We start from the raw sequence: 16,311 nt of genomic DNA, 5'->3' as shown, positions 1-16,311 counted from the left end.
GGAGCCCTGAGGGCAGCCCGGTGCTCCCGCTAGCCCGGGGGGGACCCTCAGGTGGGGGAACGGCACCTCACCGCGGCTCCGGGGCGGGCTGAGGCGCGGTTCCGCCGCCGGGCCGCTCCCGCCCGCGCCTCGCCGCCCCGCCGCCCCGCCACACGCGCGCAGCGCTCCGAGGCCTGATTGGCCGGCGCCGAGCCCGCTCCCGCCGCGTGCACCTCCGCCCCCTCCCCTCGGAGGCGGAGCCGCCGCGTCCCCTCCCAGTCGGTACCGCCATGTCCCTCCAGAGTCGGTACCGCCGTGTCCCCTCCCAGTCGGTGCTGTCATGTCCCACCAGAGTCGGTACCGCCGTGTCCACTCCCAGTCGGTGCTGTCATGTCCCACCAGAGTCGGTACCGCCGCGTCCCCTCCCAGTCGGTGCTGTCATGTGCCACCAGAGTCGGTACCGCCGTGTCCCCTCCCAGTCGGTGTTGTCATTTCCAACCGGAATCGGTACCGCCGTGTCCCCTCAGAGCCGGTACCGCTATATCCCCTCAGACAAGTACCGCTGTATCCCCTCAAAGGCGGAGCCGCCGTGTTCCTTCGGAGTCGGTGTTGCCATATCCCCGCATGGCTCTCTCCTCACGGTCCCTTCTCTCCCCTCACAGTCCTTTCTCTCCCCTCACGGTCCCTTCTCTCCCCTCAGAGTCCCTTCTCTCCCCTCACGGTCCCTTCTCTCCCCTCAGAGTCCCTTCTCTCCCCTCACGGTCCCTTCTCTCCCTCACGGTCCCTTCTCTCCCCTCACGGTCCCTTCTCTCCCCTCACGGTCCCTTCTCTCCCCTCAGAGTCCCTTCTCTCCCCTCACGGTCCCTTCTCTCCCCTCACGGTCCCTTCTCTCCCTCACGGTCCCTTCTCTCCCTCACGGTCCCTTCTCTCCCTCACGGTCCCCTCTCTCCCCTCACGGTCCCTTCTCTCCCCTCAGAGTCCCTTCTCTCCCCTCACAGTCCCTTCTCTCCCTCACGGTCCCTTCTCTCCCCTCACGGTCCCCTCTCTCCCCTCACGGCTCTCCCGCCGCCGAGCACCGGCAGACCGAAGCGCAGCGGGCGGGGAGGGAGCGCAGCAGCCCTCGTACGGCTACTACAGAATCACAGAATACGCTGCGAGGGACTCACGAGGACCGTGGAGTCCAGTCCTCGGCCCCGCACAGACACCCCAACAATCCCTGCGCCCGAGAGCAAACTCTGGCAGCTCCTCGAGCTCTGCTTTGGGGCCGTGACGACTCTCTGGGGAAACTGTTCAGTGCCCAGCACTCCTTTGGGGGAAGAACTTTTCCTAACATGCAGCTCAAACCTTCCCTGGCGCACATTAAAACCTACCTGAAAGTTTCCAGCCTGATGGAGCATGTTACAGGAGCGGAGACAAACCTACCTGCCACACAGGTACACGTTAATTCTGCAAGGGGCTCTGCTTCTTCCTTTCAACACATATGTGTAAAGGTTGTAATGAAGTGTATAAAACATCACTCAGTTGCCTAAAATTAACCTTCAGAGACACACGATGGTTTAGAGCATCTAAAGCCAAGACAAGCACCACCCTCCTGCTCAGTCTCTTTCATGTAAGTGACCGCTCTAGCAACACATCAGGGCAAGAGGACATTTAATACTAAAAAAACCCGTATTTTTGGTGAACCAATCTGCCTCCTGTTGTGAAGGAGTCTTCACGATGTGAAGGATTCTTCCAGGGAAAGCTACTGTGGGGGTTACCCCTGTTCACCATAAATAAAAGCGGAGAATGAATCCAGTTAGCAACACCATTCAAATTTCTCCCGATGGGGGACTGTCCCTGTCCTCCCCAAGGGCACCTGGCCATTAAAACGTCAAAATTTGGAGGTGTATGTGCAACCCACCACTAAAAATGATGGTTGGAGGTATGTCTCACACCAGTGTCCTCCGTCACACAAGCCCTTGAATTTGTACATTTTCCAGCCAGTGTTGCTCAAGTTTTGTGTGATCCTGCAGCAAAGTGTTGAAAAGGAAAAATGAGCTGTTACACCCATATCACCCTGAAAGTCTGTATTTTCCAAGAGAACTTGTACTGGTAACATCAGCATGGACAGACCACTCCATAAAAAAAAAAAAAAATACCCAAACAAGTAGTGACATTTTATTGGCGAGTTCTGCTCATAAGGAATTTCCTTTTTCACGCTCACATCTCCTAACAGAGCGATCGGGGGTAAAAAAACAAACAAGAAAACAAAACCAAAAACATTTTGGGTAACATTCCATTTGCAAATGATAAAAATCATTTAACATTTAAAAATAAAATAGAGGGTAACAGATCGAAACAGAAGTTCTAGGACAACCCGTCCTGCTTCCCCTAGGAGCTTTTCCTCGCCCGGCTGCCGCCACCTCAGCCCCGCTCTCAGGGCACCGAGGTGCTCTCGTTTGGAGCTCAAATAAAAGGACTGGGACATGTGCTATTGTCACCATTCAAAGCCCTGTTGTTGTACATTCTTCACAGAAAAACACAGAACAGTTTGCAGTAAACCAACCAGTTCCTTTTCTTCCCTTATTCTAATGCTAAGTCATACTGAAAGTTAGGGGAGGGGGGAGATGGGGAAATGTGGCTTCAACATTCACCTACTTTATCACACACAAAGGTTTCTACTAAGAGCATATCCAGGTTGAAATACACATCTGATTTCCGTCATGAGGTTAATGCTTATGTGGTGTGAGATGAAATCTACTTTGAAATGATAAACACATCCCTTTTTGATGAACAAAGTGTTATTTTTTTGCCTTTTGGACCAATGCTTGGTTGCTGGATTGTTTCTCCTGAACCTTGCCAGGAGAGGCAGCTTTCACTGCTGCCACAAATGAAATGATGACTGGCGGCAATCACACACCTTTACCATTGGTAAGATGTCGTGTTTTAGCACATTTGTTTGCTTTCTGAGAATCCCTTAGCTCGTTTTTTAGGCCCCCGATGCTTTGTACACCAGAAATTACACAAGTCAAGCACAGAAAATTGTGAATTGGTATCCACAGCCATTCTGAGGTATTCCACAAGAAACCTGGCTCTGCACCTGAATGTTCCTCTCAAAAACAATTAAAAAAAAAAAAAGAACCCAAAGCCCTAACTTGGGTGGAAATTTAATTTAAAAAGATTCCTTCCATCCCCCACGTTTCAACACATTTCATCAACAAGGACATACTTAATTTCCCAGGGGCACAAAAAAAGCCTTCTTCATCCTTTTGCTGGAATAGTAATTTCAGTACTTCACTCCTAAATTTCCTTGTGCACTTGGAAGAGATAAGACGAGGGTGTTGTTTTCTAGCCAAACCAGAGAAACACATTCGGACAGTGGTTTTGGTTTATTTAATTTGTGAAGGTGCTCGAGGAAGACACCAGCGATCCCCTTGCATTGAAAATAGCAGCGGTTCCTACTCTAACCTCCCGCCAGCCAGGAGGAGGCTGGGGAGAGACCTGGATCGCAGGGTCCGAAGACCAAGGTAGGAAGAAATGTGATCTCCTGGGTCTGGATTTGGCTTGGTAGAACCTCTTGAGGCAGCCACGGTCGCTCCCGTGGGATGGAGACGCTGCTTCACCGCGTGAGCAGATCCCGGAGGGACTGGCTTTCCTGTTAGGGCTGAGGTGGGACGGGCAGCTTTATTCCTGGGGTAGCTGCTCCTCTCCTTTGAGTAGTACATTCAGAACGAGTTCCGGTAAACCAGAGCTGTAGTGCCAGCCGTGTGCCGTTCTTGCACACGCAAGAATCGCCTGCAACATCTCAACTGGTTACGCTGTTCTGCGTGAGAAGTGGAAAACCTTCGCAGCGATCTTGGAAGGAAATAACTCGCCACTTCCGTAGCTGTAGAAAACCCATAGGCAGTAATATTTTCTAAAGTGCTTCTTTACTTATCAGTTATTCTTTTAAAAATCAGACTTGTATTTTGTAGCGGCATCATTTCCTAGTAGGTCATGGACCAGTAGATAGTTTCTGATGTAAAAAACCCATTACGTATTTTGTTTAAGCAAATGACACTTGCTTTGATAAATGCACCAAAGAGAGTGATCTAAGTGCAAACCCCACCATTTCTGAAAACACGGCCTTATGCTGGTTTATTAATGCAACCTTACATCCTTTAAAAGTCATTTACTTCAACTCCAAGAGCAGGGATTAAATAATACAAATAAAAATTGAAAATTCAATGAAGCTATTGCCTATTTACCCTGAAATAAAAGAGTCTCGCGATCCTACTGGTGCAAAAATCCCTCCAAACACATTTGTTTTATTGGCAAAGTCATTTAAGGTCACTTTTGCTTCCAAGACCATCTTCTTCCATGGTTTCCACTGAAGGAGTTTTGCTTTGTAATGGCTTGTGGTTCCACAGTGATTTGTAAATGAAAAACCTACTATGAATAACTCTACCGTAGTCACTAAATTACAGATACTGTCATGAGAAAAGTCCCAAACTTACAGTGTTTGTTTTAAAATTTTCAGCAAGACACAAAATTCCAGTCAAAGTGTTTTCTTTGAGTGCCATTTTAAATGGCAATAAATGGCTGCTGTGCCCTCTGGATGGAGAATTCCATGTGCTTCTTAATGTGTTGTATTTTGAATGTCCCCAGAGCTCGGCGTGGAAGGGCTCCTGCGGGCACAGCCACTTGGATCAGCTCCTCCTATGGATGTAGTGCAGCAGGCTTGGATCTGCGCGGGGAGACGCCGGCGGGGAGGCACGGAGCAGGTGTTGGGGTGGCCTGGTCTCAGAAGGCAATGACACAAAGCGTCCCGGGCAGCAGGACACAGAAGCGGCTGCGGCGTCGTTCCGGTTCCGAGCGGCGGCGGTTCCCGTGGGAGGGGGCAGCTATTGCTGGGACAGCAGAGCGCTCCGGTTGGCCTTCATCTTCTCCAGCCGCTTCACCAGGTGCCCATTGCTGACCTCCAGCTCCTCGGTTTTATCCAGTGCTGAACGGAGCTGAAGGAAGGAAGCAGAAAAACACCGTAACTTTCACCCTTTCCAAAGGCAAAGCAAGGTTTGTGTTTACCAATGCTGACTGACCGTATTAACTTGGAACATAAAGCAGTTGAAAATTCCTTTAGCAGAGTTGAACTGCTTCGCAGGCCACACACACAGGTGTTTGAGCACACTGCCAAGGACACAGGGTATTTACAGAATGCTGAACAAAGAAGGGCAAGGTAAGAAGAAATGCCGTCTCCCTAGTTTGGATTCGGCTTGATAGAACCACGTGTCTTGAGGCAGTCAGCATGGGCAGAAGGTTACTCCTCTGGAACAGGAGATTCCTAGGCAATCACAGAATTTTCCTCAATCCAGAGGCAGAGGCTCTGGGTGATGTACACCTGTCTCACTGCTCAGCTTTCCTCTTTACGGTTCCTAGAACTCTATCCACAGCTGTGACTCGGAGCCTCAGTTTCCTGTAAAACCCAGCACAGGATCGGGGCAGGGAGAGAGAGGTGGACTGCACACAACAGTACTTATAGGCACCAAAGCAGGAGGAGTGTTTAGAACAAGCAAGGAGCTGTACCGAAAAAAAATCAAAGCAGCACCTCAGGAGGCAGTGATCGAGAAGCTGATAAAGGTATTCAGGCTCTAAAGAGGCATGGTCAGTCTGTGGACAGCCACACTACCCTAAACAGGCCTGAACAGGTTGGCAGAGCAAGGAAAACAGGCTCACAAAGAAAACTCACACCCCTTTAGCAAGTCAGGTTAGGAAGGAATGGTGAAAAGACAGTGGGAGCTCACAGCCGTGACTGTTACTCCAGTCTGAGTGCTGAACATTTGGTTGCACATTTAGGAGTTACTAAAGCAACAAAGAAATTGGATGCTTCTCCCCTGCTGTGCCAAGAAGGGTGGTTCCTCCCCTCAAACAGGAGCAGGCTGACCTGGGACAGCTCGCAGGTGGAGTTACCTCTCTCTGCAGTTTGCGTTTCTCTGCCTTCAGTTCATCTTCTACTCGCTCAGCATTTTCAGCAGCAGTTTTGTATCGGGCCACCTGGCCTTCCAGTCGTATTACCTGAGGCGAAGGCAAAGGCTGGGCATTAGAAGCTGTACCAAGAAGTTACTCTGAGGCTCTACTGTTCCACCAGTACTCTAGGAATTACCAGAGAGATGCTAACTCCTCTTGGATAAAATAAAGGCATGTTTTCAGGGAAAAAAACACCACCAAGGAAGCCCAGCAACAGTAACTTACTCCCTACCTTTTATACATATCCATATTTAATATGCTTCCAGCAACAAAAAATACAGTCCATTGACTAAATTCCTCTTAGCAAGAGCATTGCTGATGTACCCTGGACAAGAGCAAACAATCAAAATGGAACAGCTGTGTATAAAATCCATCTCTACCAGATCACATGCTGGGAGCCATTTAAAACCTGTTGACAGTGAGGCCTAAGGAAGTGTTCAGCAGAGTGCATCAGGTACTTTTGTCTTTGACCATACTTCCTTCAGTACAGAGGAATAATATATTCCTTCTTCCCCATAAATGTCATAGTAGCCCTCGTGCTCCAACATTCCCGTTTCTTTTATTACAGGAAAATCACAATAAACATAATTTCATTTATCATTTATCAAAATCCACTTTGTCTTTGTATTGTCACCATGCCTGAACAAACAGAACAAGCCAAAAACTTACATTCTGCTCCAGTGCTGTTATCTCTTGCTCAGACTTCGCTAGTTTAAATTTGAGATCACTGATCTGTCTGTTGGCATCTCCTAAAAGAATTGCAGATCTATCAGGGATGTCAGAACAAGTGTGAACATTTTCTAACAAGTCTGTTGTAAAATTTCCATGCATCAAGGATCGACATGGGGCAGCAGGAGAGCAGTTCTCTCAGTAAGTGCCCAGCAGAGAGGCACCATTCCCAGTCCTGCCTGATTCCCTGCCAACCACTCTGAAGGCAGAATTAATCTGAACTCACCCCAACTCTGCTGAGGAACAATAACAGAGATTTCCACCCGCAATCCTAAACAAAGGCTCCTAGTTCCCTCACCTCTGTAGAGGTGCATGGCTGCTCCCAGGCCAAAGCTCCCTTGGAACTGACGGCTCATTCTTACTCAGAGCCATGTGCTTATTATTGTACTGATACATTTTCTCACTCACATGCAGGACACAAAATTCTCTTAAAATCAAAATACAGCTCACTTTGGAGGTCAATCATGTGCATATCTGTCCCGTTTTCCAGAACTTCATCTTCGGACTGTGTATTTTCCATCTTGCTATTCCTTTGCTTTTCTTCCAGTTGTCCCTTTAATTTTTTAATCTGAAAGACAGAAAATACTTATTAAAATCGCTGAGGGAAATTGTGGCTCGATTTCACTCCAGTATTATAGAACAAATTATGTATTTTTAAAACCTAAATTCCAAAAGATCTTTTGTTACAAAATAACATCCTAGAAACTCTTTTGGCAAATGATTCATGGTATTTTACACATCAGTGCTTATTTACAAATTCAGGACCAAAACAATGAGTGAAAGTGGCTTATTAGAAAGGCCATAAATCTTGTGCAGGCACATTGATGTAAAACATTCTTAAAAACTCCTAAAGCTGTGTTTGGTTGCGTGCGAGTCTCAAGGCCAAGGTCACTGAGCATAAATGAAAGCACAGACTGTCCTGCAGGGCAACAGATCAGCTGAAGTTTTTTGAATAAGCTTTATAGCCACTATGGAATACCAGGGTACCAGCAATAATTCCTTTAATTGCTCTTTACCCACCTGCAATTCCTTCAACAAATCTTTCCAAATGGCCCATTTACCCACAGACCCAGCAGAGGGGCGGGCTTACTCTCAGAAAGAAAATTTGCTTCCACAATTTCTGAGGCATGCCTGTTTTCCCCTTGGGCTCGGCCGATCTGACAGATTATTATTCAGAAATAAGAGGCACACCGGGTCATATCCTCCACGTGCCCTGAGTTAACACACAGGAGGAATGTTTTGGAGGAAGAACGGAGTGGCCAGCAAGGCAGCAAGTCCTCAGCAAGAGGAACCAGACCGCTGCTGCTTTACACCTTGTGTTCGGTGTTTTCATTTCCCTAATCATTCCCTGTTCTTCTCTTGCCCTGTGATTACCTGGTCGAGCAAGGACTCCCGTTCATCGATGAGCCTTTTCAGCCTGTCTGGAAGAGAAAAGGGAGAGTTCAGCGCTAACTGATGAAGCGGCACGTGGGGGAGCGCATCTGAGACACGAGCCTGACCCGTTCAGGTTAGTGACTGCCGACGGGGGGACTGAGGGCACGTACCACAGGACACGAGGCCCAGGCGGGGCTGGGAGGGGGCTGCAGCCAGGGCAGTTATGGCATTCTCACAGAACATGCTTGTCCCGGCAGTAGCAGCAGCCAGCTGCATGCAAAGAGGCTAATCTTCTACGTTAGGTTAGCATGCAAGAACTCTAGGGCCAAGCACAACTGCAACACAAAATCTCACAAATCTTGACAGTTTAACACAATGACAGTACTGTAAACACCTACAATCACAGCTAAGCACATTCTTAGCACTTTAACTCTTCCCTGCTTTTACATGGCAATGACATTTTAGCTCCAACATTATGACCAGAGAAACATTTTCCTGTCAAATTATTTGTGTTTTGAACACAGCAATCTGGTAAATCTCTGTTTTCTCTTCAGAGTCAATTCTCCAGGTCAAACATCAAGAAGCAGTGGACAATCTGCACCAAGTGTTGTGCTACATTTGGACTTGGAAGTGCTACAGATCAGCACATGGGTATGTGCAGCCTTTACTAATAAAGTGCACTCTACAGAATGAGACAGCTGGAAAAAAGAACTACAAAGTAAGCAACCAAATCACTTCCTTTTTTTTCCTTCCCCATTAAGGGCTGCAATATGTGAAAGCACATTTTCTTACCACCCAAATGACCTCATTAATTAACAAGCTCAGTTTGTTCAGGTACACCTCAGGCAGGAGTACACTGCAACATCACATTCCAATACGCTCACTAGGACAGATCTGTTGACCTCAGCTGGTCTCACTGCAGGTTTGTTCAGCTGGCCTCCTTTGCCAGCAGTGCAAAGCCCAGGCTGTTCAGAGCTCACTTCCACAGCTGAGGTCTTGCCTGCTGATCAAATGGTTAAAATCTAAAGGTCACTCAAGACAATGATCTATTTGTAAACTTTGGGAAAGCAAGGTAAATTACACTTAGGAGCCTGGTGGGCTTTTACCAGGTAAATTCTCTTGATAGACAGACTCAAATATTTTTGAAGAGCTTTAAAAATACCATTTCTTCTTTGCTGACAACTTCTGAGCAGGCCAAAGTCTTGTGGTTCTCCCTTTTTTCTTGTTAGTACATGCACTTAAAGAGAACCAAGAGTCTGTATTGAATCAAATCATGGTGGAAACTGGTTTCCCATGTCTGCTGTCTCTGTACAGCAGACATGTAGAGTCCATTAATACGGCATGTCATTCCCCTTCTGGAAATACACCCGCCCATGTAGTCCCATTCCAGAGCATGGAATAAAACCTTTACCTTGGCTTCTGATGCAATACCCAAATACAGATCTCAGCATGACATCCCAGTTCAGCAGATCTACGGATTAATTTTGAACCTCCTGAAGTCGTATTTTCTGGTTTTTTCCATCCATTGAGTGTAACACACTCAACATTGTTACACCTGAGCACTGATACGAAAAAACAAAAAAGACCCAAACCCACTTTTTTGGTAAATACCACCCACAACCAAAATTTCTCAGTATAAACCCCTTCAAAATAACAAAACAATTTCACAGATCTATATGGGAAGGAAAGAAAACTTAAGACAGAAATTCTGCAATAAGATGGAAGAAAAACAAAGGCCAGTGAAGAAAGCAAGAACAGCAAACAGGTTGGAGATACTTGGATTCAAGAGATTGTGTTGGGATTTACAGGCCAGCAAAGATTGAGGAACGGAGTTCCAAGGACTGGAAAAAGAATGAGGACTGATGCAGCAGAAAACCTTCAGGCCACTACAGAATCAGCCCAAACTTATTGACTCCAAAAGGGCCAAGTAAGGCACTTTGATCCTGAAAATAATTTAGTTGTGACTTTCATTAACACAGCCTCTGCTGTGGGGTGAAACCCGCCTGCCTGAAGGAAGGACACCTCTTCCAGCTTCCAGTGAGGAAGCACACTGGCTTCCTCAAAGCCCTTTTCCTGCAAAAAGGATGCATTTTGGGGTGAACCTTCAAGTTTGATCTGACCCTCAGTTCTCTCTGCCCTCATTATGGACATCTGTGCACCCCACTGGGACATGCAGACAGCAGGGTTTACCAGATTAGGGAAAAAAATTAGTTTGCTCAAATTGCCAATCACATAGAAAAGTATGTGAAGTATATTTTCTGCCTGAAGAGATGAGGGTCCCTTGGGTTTCACTTATCTTCAACCCCCACATTAACACAGAAAACTTACTCTGCAGGGTCACCTTAGTTTTGAATTTAGGAGATATTTTTCCACCAAATCTGAGGACCTTGAGATGAGGTGAGCAGGAAAGAACAATCTATTGAATCAGGACAGGAAGCAGCTAATTAAAATTCTCATCTCTAACAGTCATTATCCTCATTCCAGATAAAAAGATGCTACAGAGAATAATTAGAGTGTGACATTCACCTCACTTAACTTTGGAAAGGTGATTCCCAGGATACTCACTGCACCAGTTCATGGCCTTCACACGCCACAGAGTTTACAGAGGACTGAGGAGGAGATGGGGCCTGTGAGGGAGCAGGACACAGAGGGGTGAGCGTGGTGCTGACACAGTTCCTAATCCAGTGACTGATCTGATCCCATTGCCTTGGCATCGCAGGTGACTCGAGGCATTGCTTACTCTGGTGCTGCTCCAGTGGCACCAAACATTCCCAAACCAGCCACAGATCCTCCATGTCTCTTTCCACTTGGAGGGGAGCACGGCATGGGAAGCAGCTGGTTTTACCTGCATGATTTACATGATGTGTGACCCAGGAAATAACTAACCCTCGTGTAAATGAAAGGGGTGAACTGCTCTTGGAGGATGCAAAGCCATCCCATGAAATCCCAGCCTCAAGCAGCTATTTAGAACAGCCTGCAAGAATCCAGCTGTCAGAAGAAGGTTGGGCGATACTCCTTTTCCAGATCTGTCCATTTATTTTGGATGATGAGAAAATGCTTTCCTGTCTTTCTCAGAAGTGGGGCACTGCCAGGGACAGCACGAGATTTGGAAGACACCGGCTTGAAGGGGCACAGGGGGACTGTGTACTTCTCTATACTAAAGAAGATATTGACCAAGACCTTTTCACTATTTATTCCCTTTTTTTATCAAGTAAGTTTCTTGAGATACTGCTTTTGAAAGCATTTCAGGCCTGCTCTGATATGCACAAACCTGGGTTACAGCATTTATGTGCCACTAGGTGATGACCAGAAAACCAAGTGAGCATTTGGGGTTATTCTGGAAGACAAAAGTTTCATCCTTGGGTCACGTATTCATTTTCAACATTCCAGGATAGATTTCTGGCACACCAGCTACTCTGCACTGCCTCTCCATGTTCTTGCTCCCAGTTACAGTGGGAGTGGGATCAAAGCTGGTACACGAACAGGTAAGATTGGAGGTCTTTCTGCTCCTGTGACTTGGCTTTGAAAAGGAATTCTCTTAAAGATGCTGTGTTTTTTGATGCGGAAAAACTACTTAGAATCAGAAATTAACCCATAAGAAACACAGGATATAATGGCACGTTGCCTAATTTAACTCAGATGGATCCATCCACAGTACAGATGAAGCCTGGTAAGAATATTTAATGATCTGTTTAAGTCTATTTAACAATTAAAACCCATTTCCAACATTAAACCATATCTTACTGTTGAGACTATAGCAGAACCAAATCTTTAAATAAACACTGCTACATGCTAATAAGAAATGCTTTTAAGATCTATGACTTTTTGGATTAGCATCTAGTGTAAACCCTTAGGAACAACTGCCAATACTTACAGAAACCATGGTGGATGTGCTGTAAGTTGGAGAGAAGCCACATGAAAGGAGTTACAAGGTTACAGACCTGTTAGAGCTCTACAGTTAAGGTGCCATCACGTATTCAAGGTGCTCAGACCCCGAGGCTGCCCCGTCCTAGGGAGATGGCTCTTGTAGCTACATAGCACAAGGCAATAAATTGAACAAAAGCTGCAGAAAAATGGTGTTGAGATGATACAGGTTTAAATAACTCCTTGTGCAGGTTTAGAAACAGTGCTCTGGACAGGTATTTTAAAGTATGAAATACGTTTATTTAAATTATATAAAGCGGTACATTTTCATACACATCTTCAAATTTTGCAGTCTGTCTGTGCTCTGACAACTTTGTAACATCAACACAAATACAGCCTTCCATAGCCCACACCCCCCCTCGATCTGCATTCCCTTGGGACATTCACTGCTTAACACTTTAAATGAATATTTATATATGCAAAACATGCTCTCTTCCCAAGCACTAGCAGAGATGCAAAGGAAATACAGCAAGGGAGTCGAAGAGCCTAATTTATGCCAGCAATTCAAAGCAATCCAGCTTTTCCAAAAGACACAGTGGGGCTAGTACACAAAACAACAGTCATCTTTGGTCTGATATCCAGCAAGAGTTAAGACATGCAAAGTTATCTTCTTTCCAGAAGGGAAGAGATAAGATTTGTTTCAGAGATAAAAACATTCTTTCAGAATCAGAGCTTGCAAAAAAAAAATATAATGCAATAAGCAAATGCAATTTTAAACAAAAATCTTCTTGGAAAAATAGATATTTTATATATTCATATCTAGACAGTACTTGACAGCAAACCTAAGCACACATTACAGTGTGTATTGACACTTTCTCTGGAAAAAATAAAAACCCCATGTGAGACATGGTGTAAAAGGCCTATTGTGGTGCAAAGTGCCTAGATGAAGTAAACATGGATATATTTATTCCTTTCAGCAAACTAAGACCTGTATGTTGCACTTTCTCCAAACTGTGTATTGCTCTTCCAAAGTGCTTAGACTAAGCAGATTCACAGTGATCTAACTATATTTTGGATTATGACCAGATAAGAAATACACACCAAGTGGAATGAAAAGATCTTTTTTCCTCATATTAAAAAAAAAAAAAAGAAGAGATTGGTTCATAATCATTGTGGAAGAAGTTTCACCATCAGTGTGGCTGATCTGCTGAGTTCCTTCATGAAGAGTTAATGTACTTGCTGTAGATCGAAGTGCAAGTAAGCATAATGTGCATAAGTTCACAAAGGCCCAATGTACATTCAAGATATTGATCAACTAGGCTAGAATAATAAAAAAAATCCTATAGAAGTTCCCCAGGAGCAGCTATCCACACCAGAGGTACTTTAATTGCATAATAGTTTGAATAGTCAAGTTGTGAAGTTTCCTCATTGGGTGATAAGCTTTCAACCTGAGACACACTCACAATTTCTTGTGGCTGGGTATGACAGTGAATAACTTAATACTTGCATCATTACAATATCCAGGCTTTATGCTGAGTTACCTACAGAGACAAAACTCCAAGAGTATTCCAAGGTCTGATGTCTTGTGCAAAGTGCATGTTTGTGTCCTGGGACTGGTCACAGGGCATGGAACTCATGTAGGTTTGAGATTCTGAACTCAGGAGATTGTACAGTCATCTCTGGATCTACCCTTACTCCTTCTAGCACCCTGCAAATCCTCCCTGCTTTCAGCCCTCTTAATGAAAGCACTTTCCAAATCCTGTTGCAAAACATCTTGGTCCTGTAATTTCCCCACTTTACTAGAATCTGATACTTTGATTTCATCTTCCTCCACGTCAGCCTCCTCATCAGTTTTCGCTGACGTTTCCCCTTGCAAGCACCCTATTTCTCCAGGCTCATCTTTTTTATGCTGCCAGACTTCACCTTTGGTCAAGGCATCTTTGGTTTCCATTTTGTCTGTTCCCTCTCCAGCTTTGTCCGTGTGGGCAGTTTTTCCAACAGAACCATTTGTTCCATCACCCTCTTCTCCCTGTGTATCAGCTTCCTCTCCATCACACTTTGGATCAGATTCTAGTATTTGATTTGACTCTTCATCAAAATCAAATGCATCACCATCATCTTCCAGGCTTTCCTCTGCTTGGTCCTCCAATTTCACTTGTTCACTGATGTTGTCGTCCTGCACAGGCTTCTGTGCCAGGAAATTATTTACACCATCCTCCAATTTAACTTGCACACTAAAGCTTTCATCCTGCACAGGTTTCTGTGCCAGGGAATTATTTACACCTTCCTCCAATTTAACTTGTACACTAAAGTTTTCATCCTGCACAGGTTTCTGTGCCAGGGAATTATTTACACCTTCCTCCAGTTTAACTTGTTCACTGATGTTGTCATCCTGCACTGACTTCTGTGCCAGGAAATTATTTACACCATCCTCCAATTTAACTTGCACACTAAAGTTTTCATCCTGCACAGGTTTCTGTACCAGGGAATTATTTCCACCTTCCTCCAATTTAACTTGTTCACTAATGTCATTCTGCAGAGACTTCTGTGCCGGGGCATTATTTGCACCTTCCTCTGAAGCAAATGGCCCACCAGGGTGGTCTGCATGCTCCACCTCTTGCTCATTTTCTTTCAGGGTTTCTTTACTGGCACTGTTTCCAGTAGTTACAGCAACACCTACACCTGACTCCTCTTTAGATTCACCTTCTACTTGTTTAACCACCTTCTGCACTTCACTCTCTTCTAAAGGAACATTTTCCTCTCCTTCTGTACCACCTGCTGTGTCTTCACTGCACTGACCTGTTTGAACCTCTACCTTTGAATTCGAATCTTCTACCCATTCTGTCCTACTTTCCTGTCCTTCTCCAGCCTCATCCCCTGTTTCCAATTCTGATTCCTTAATTTCATCATCTAAAAGGCTTGGGTCTAAATGGGTTTCCTGAGTGGTCACCTCCCTCACAACCTCTGTTCCTGACCGTGCCTGCTGCAGCTCACTTCCCTTTCCCTTGGGAATGCAGCCTCCTGCCTCCACAGATGCCACACCTGTTTCAGCAGAACCTGGACACTTCTCCAGCTCTTCCATCAATTCCTCCTGCTGTCCATCCTTTTCAGCTGCAGGTGTTTCATCCTCAGTTTTACCTTGTGTACTTGGTTCCTCTGGGGATGCTGAAGGACTGTCCTCTGAAGAAGCTGGTTGGATGGATGCCTGCTGTTCTCCACCTTCCTTTTCAAGTGGCTCTGCTGGGACATCCCTTTCACGTGGCTCTGTCCCCTCCAAACCCACAGACTCAGTTTCTCTAGGCTGACCCTGAACTGTGCTCCCAACCTCATCTTCTTCTTCTTCAGCTCTGTCACCTGCTGTTTTATCACTTCTTCCATCAGTGCAGTCAACCAACTTTTCCTCCAAGACATTTGCAACCTTGTTTTCAGCACTTTCTTCTGAGTGCTGGGGTTCCTCTGGAGTGGAACTCTCCACGTTTCCCTCCTCCCTAAGCAAGCCTGCCACTGCTCCCTCGGGTAGCCCTGCCTGGTTAGAAACCAGCTCACTGCTCTCACTTGTACTGTCGGATCCTTCATCCATTTCATTATCACTCAGGGCATGACTGGTTTTAGGATCCTCTTGCTCTTCCTGGTTGGGTGCAGCTTCTCCCAATTCCTGCTCTGTACCTGAGTCACAAAATGTTTCCTGAGGAGTCTCAAGAATCTGGTGGCCTTGCAGAGAGCCCAGCTCCAAGTTCTCATTTGTCCTTACACTCAAGTCACCAAGTTCAGCCTCTGTACTCTCAGGCTGCTGGACTGTTGTGCCCCTGGACTCTGTGACCTTTCTCAAGTCACCTGTGTCACTGTCACTGCTGGAAGAAGTGCTCCCTGACACAGGTTCTGTGAGGCTTTGGGCTTGCTCTGCAAACCTACTCTCTGGTACCATCACTGTCCACACGGTGTCCCGTTCTTCAACCTTTTGCTCTGCCTTTGCATTTTCAGCAGCATGCAATGTCTGTACTTCCTCCTCCTCCTCAGACTCCTCTTTGTGTTCCTCATGCTCAGTATTCTGCAAGATTTCTCTTTTCCCCACATCCTCCAAAATCTCATTTTTCATCTCCACTTCATTGGCTTTGCCTAAAAGACCATTGAGAAAGTTGAGGGGGCCACACCACAGCACTTACCTCCCCACTTAAAACCCAAAAGACAGGATGAGAAGAACGGGTTAATAAAAGATCAGCTTTTGCCAATTTTGTGAGGCAAAGCAGCAATTGAATTAGTAAGGATCCAGGGGGGTTGATCAGTGAAACTCACCACCACCCTCTCAAAGTAAGAAGTTTCTGGTGCTGGCTCATGTTTTTGGAAAGGAGAAGATTTATGCTCTTGGCTGTGGGAATGACAGCT

At 45.8% G+C, this 16,311-nt stretch overlaps 1 protein-coding gene across 10 annotated transcripts in view; it reads right to left on the bottom strand.

The window, feature by feature from the left end:
• Positions 1-2,114: 2,114 nt before the first annotated feature.
• Positions 2,115-16,311, bottom strand: part of LRRFIP1 (LRR binding FLII interacting protein 1) — a 101,401-nt gene continuing 87,204 nt past the window's right edge. For 7 of the 10 annotated variants that reach the window (XM_066189406.1, XM_066189407.1, XM_066189408.1 and 4 more), the window contains one exon: positions 12,207-16,044. In XM_066189406.1, coding sequence (XP_066045503.1) covers positions 13,586-16,044 — 2,459 coding nt within the window. In that variant the 3' untranslated portion in view covers positions 12,207-13,585. Of the gene's footprint in view, positions 4,953-5,904; positions 6,010-6,630; positions 6,711-7,140; positions 7,259-8,064; positions 8,112-12,206; positions 16,045-16,311 lie in introns of those variants that run through there. The other 3 variants (XM_066189414.1, XM_066189416.1, XM_066189415.1) reach the window with 1 other exon arrangement.

Source organism: Chamaea fasciata, unplaced genomic scaffold (assembly GCF_029207755.1).
Source record: "Chamaea fasciata isolate MVZ Bird 193981 ecotype frontalis unplaced genomic scaffold, bChaFas1.0.hap1 SCAF_8, whole genome shotgun sequence".
NCBI lineage: Eukaryota > Metazoa > Chordata > Aves > Passeriformes > Sylviidae > Chamaea > Chamaea fasciata.
The sequence above is the reverse complement of the archived record's forward strand: the minus strand, read 5'-3'. Positions and strand labels throughout refer to the sequence as shown.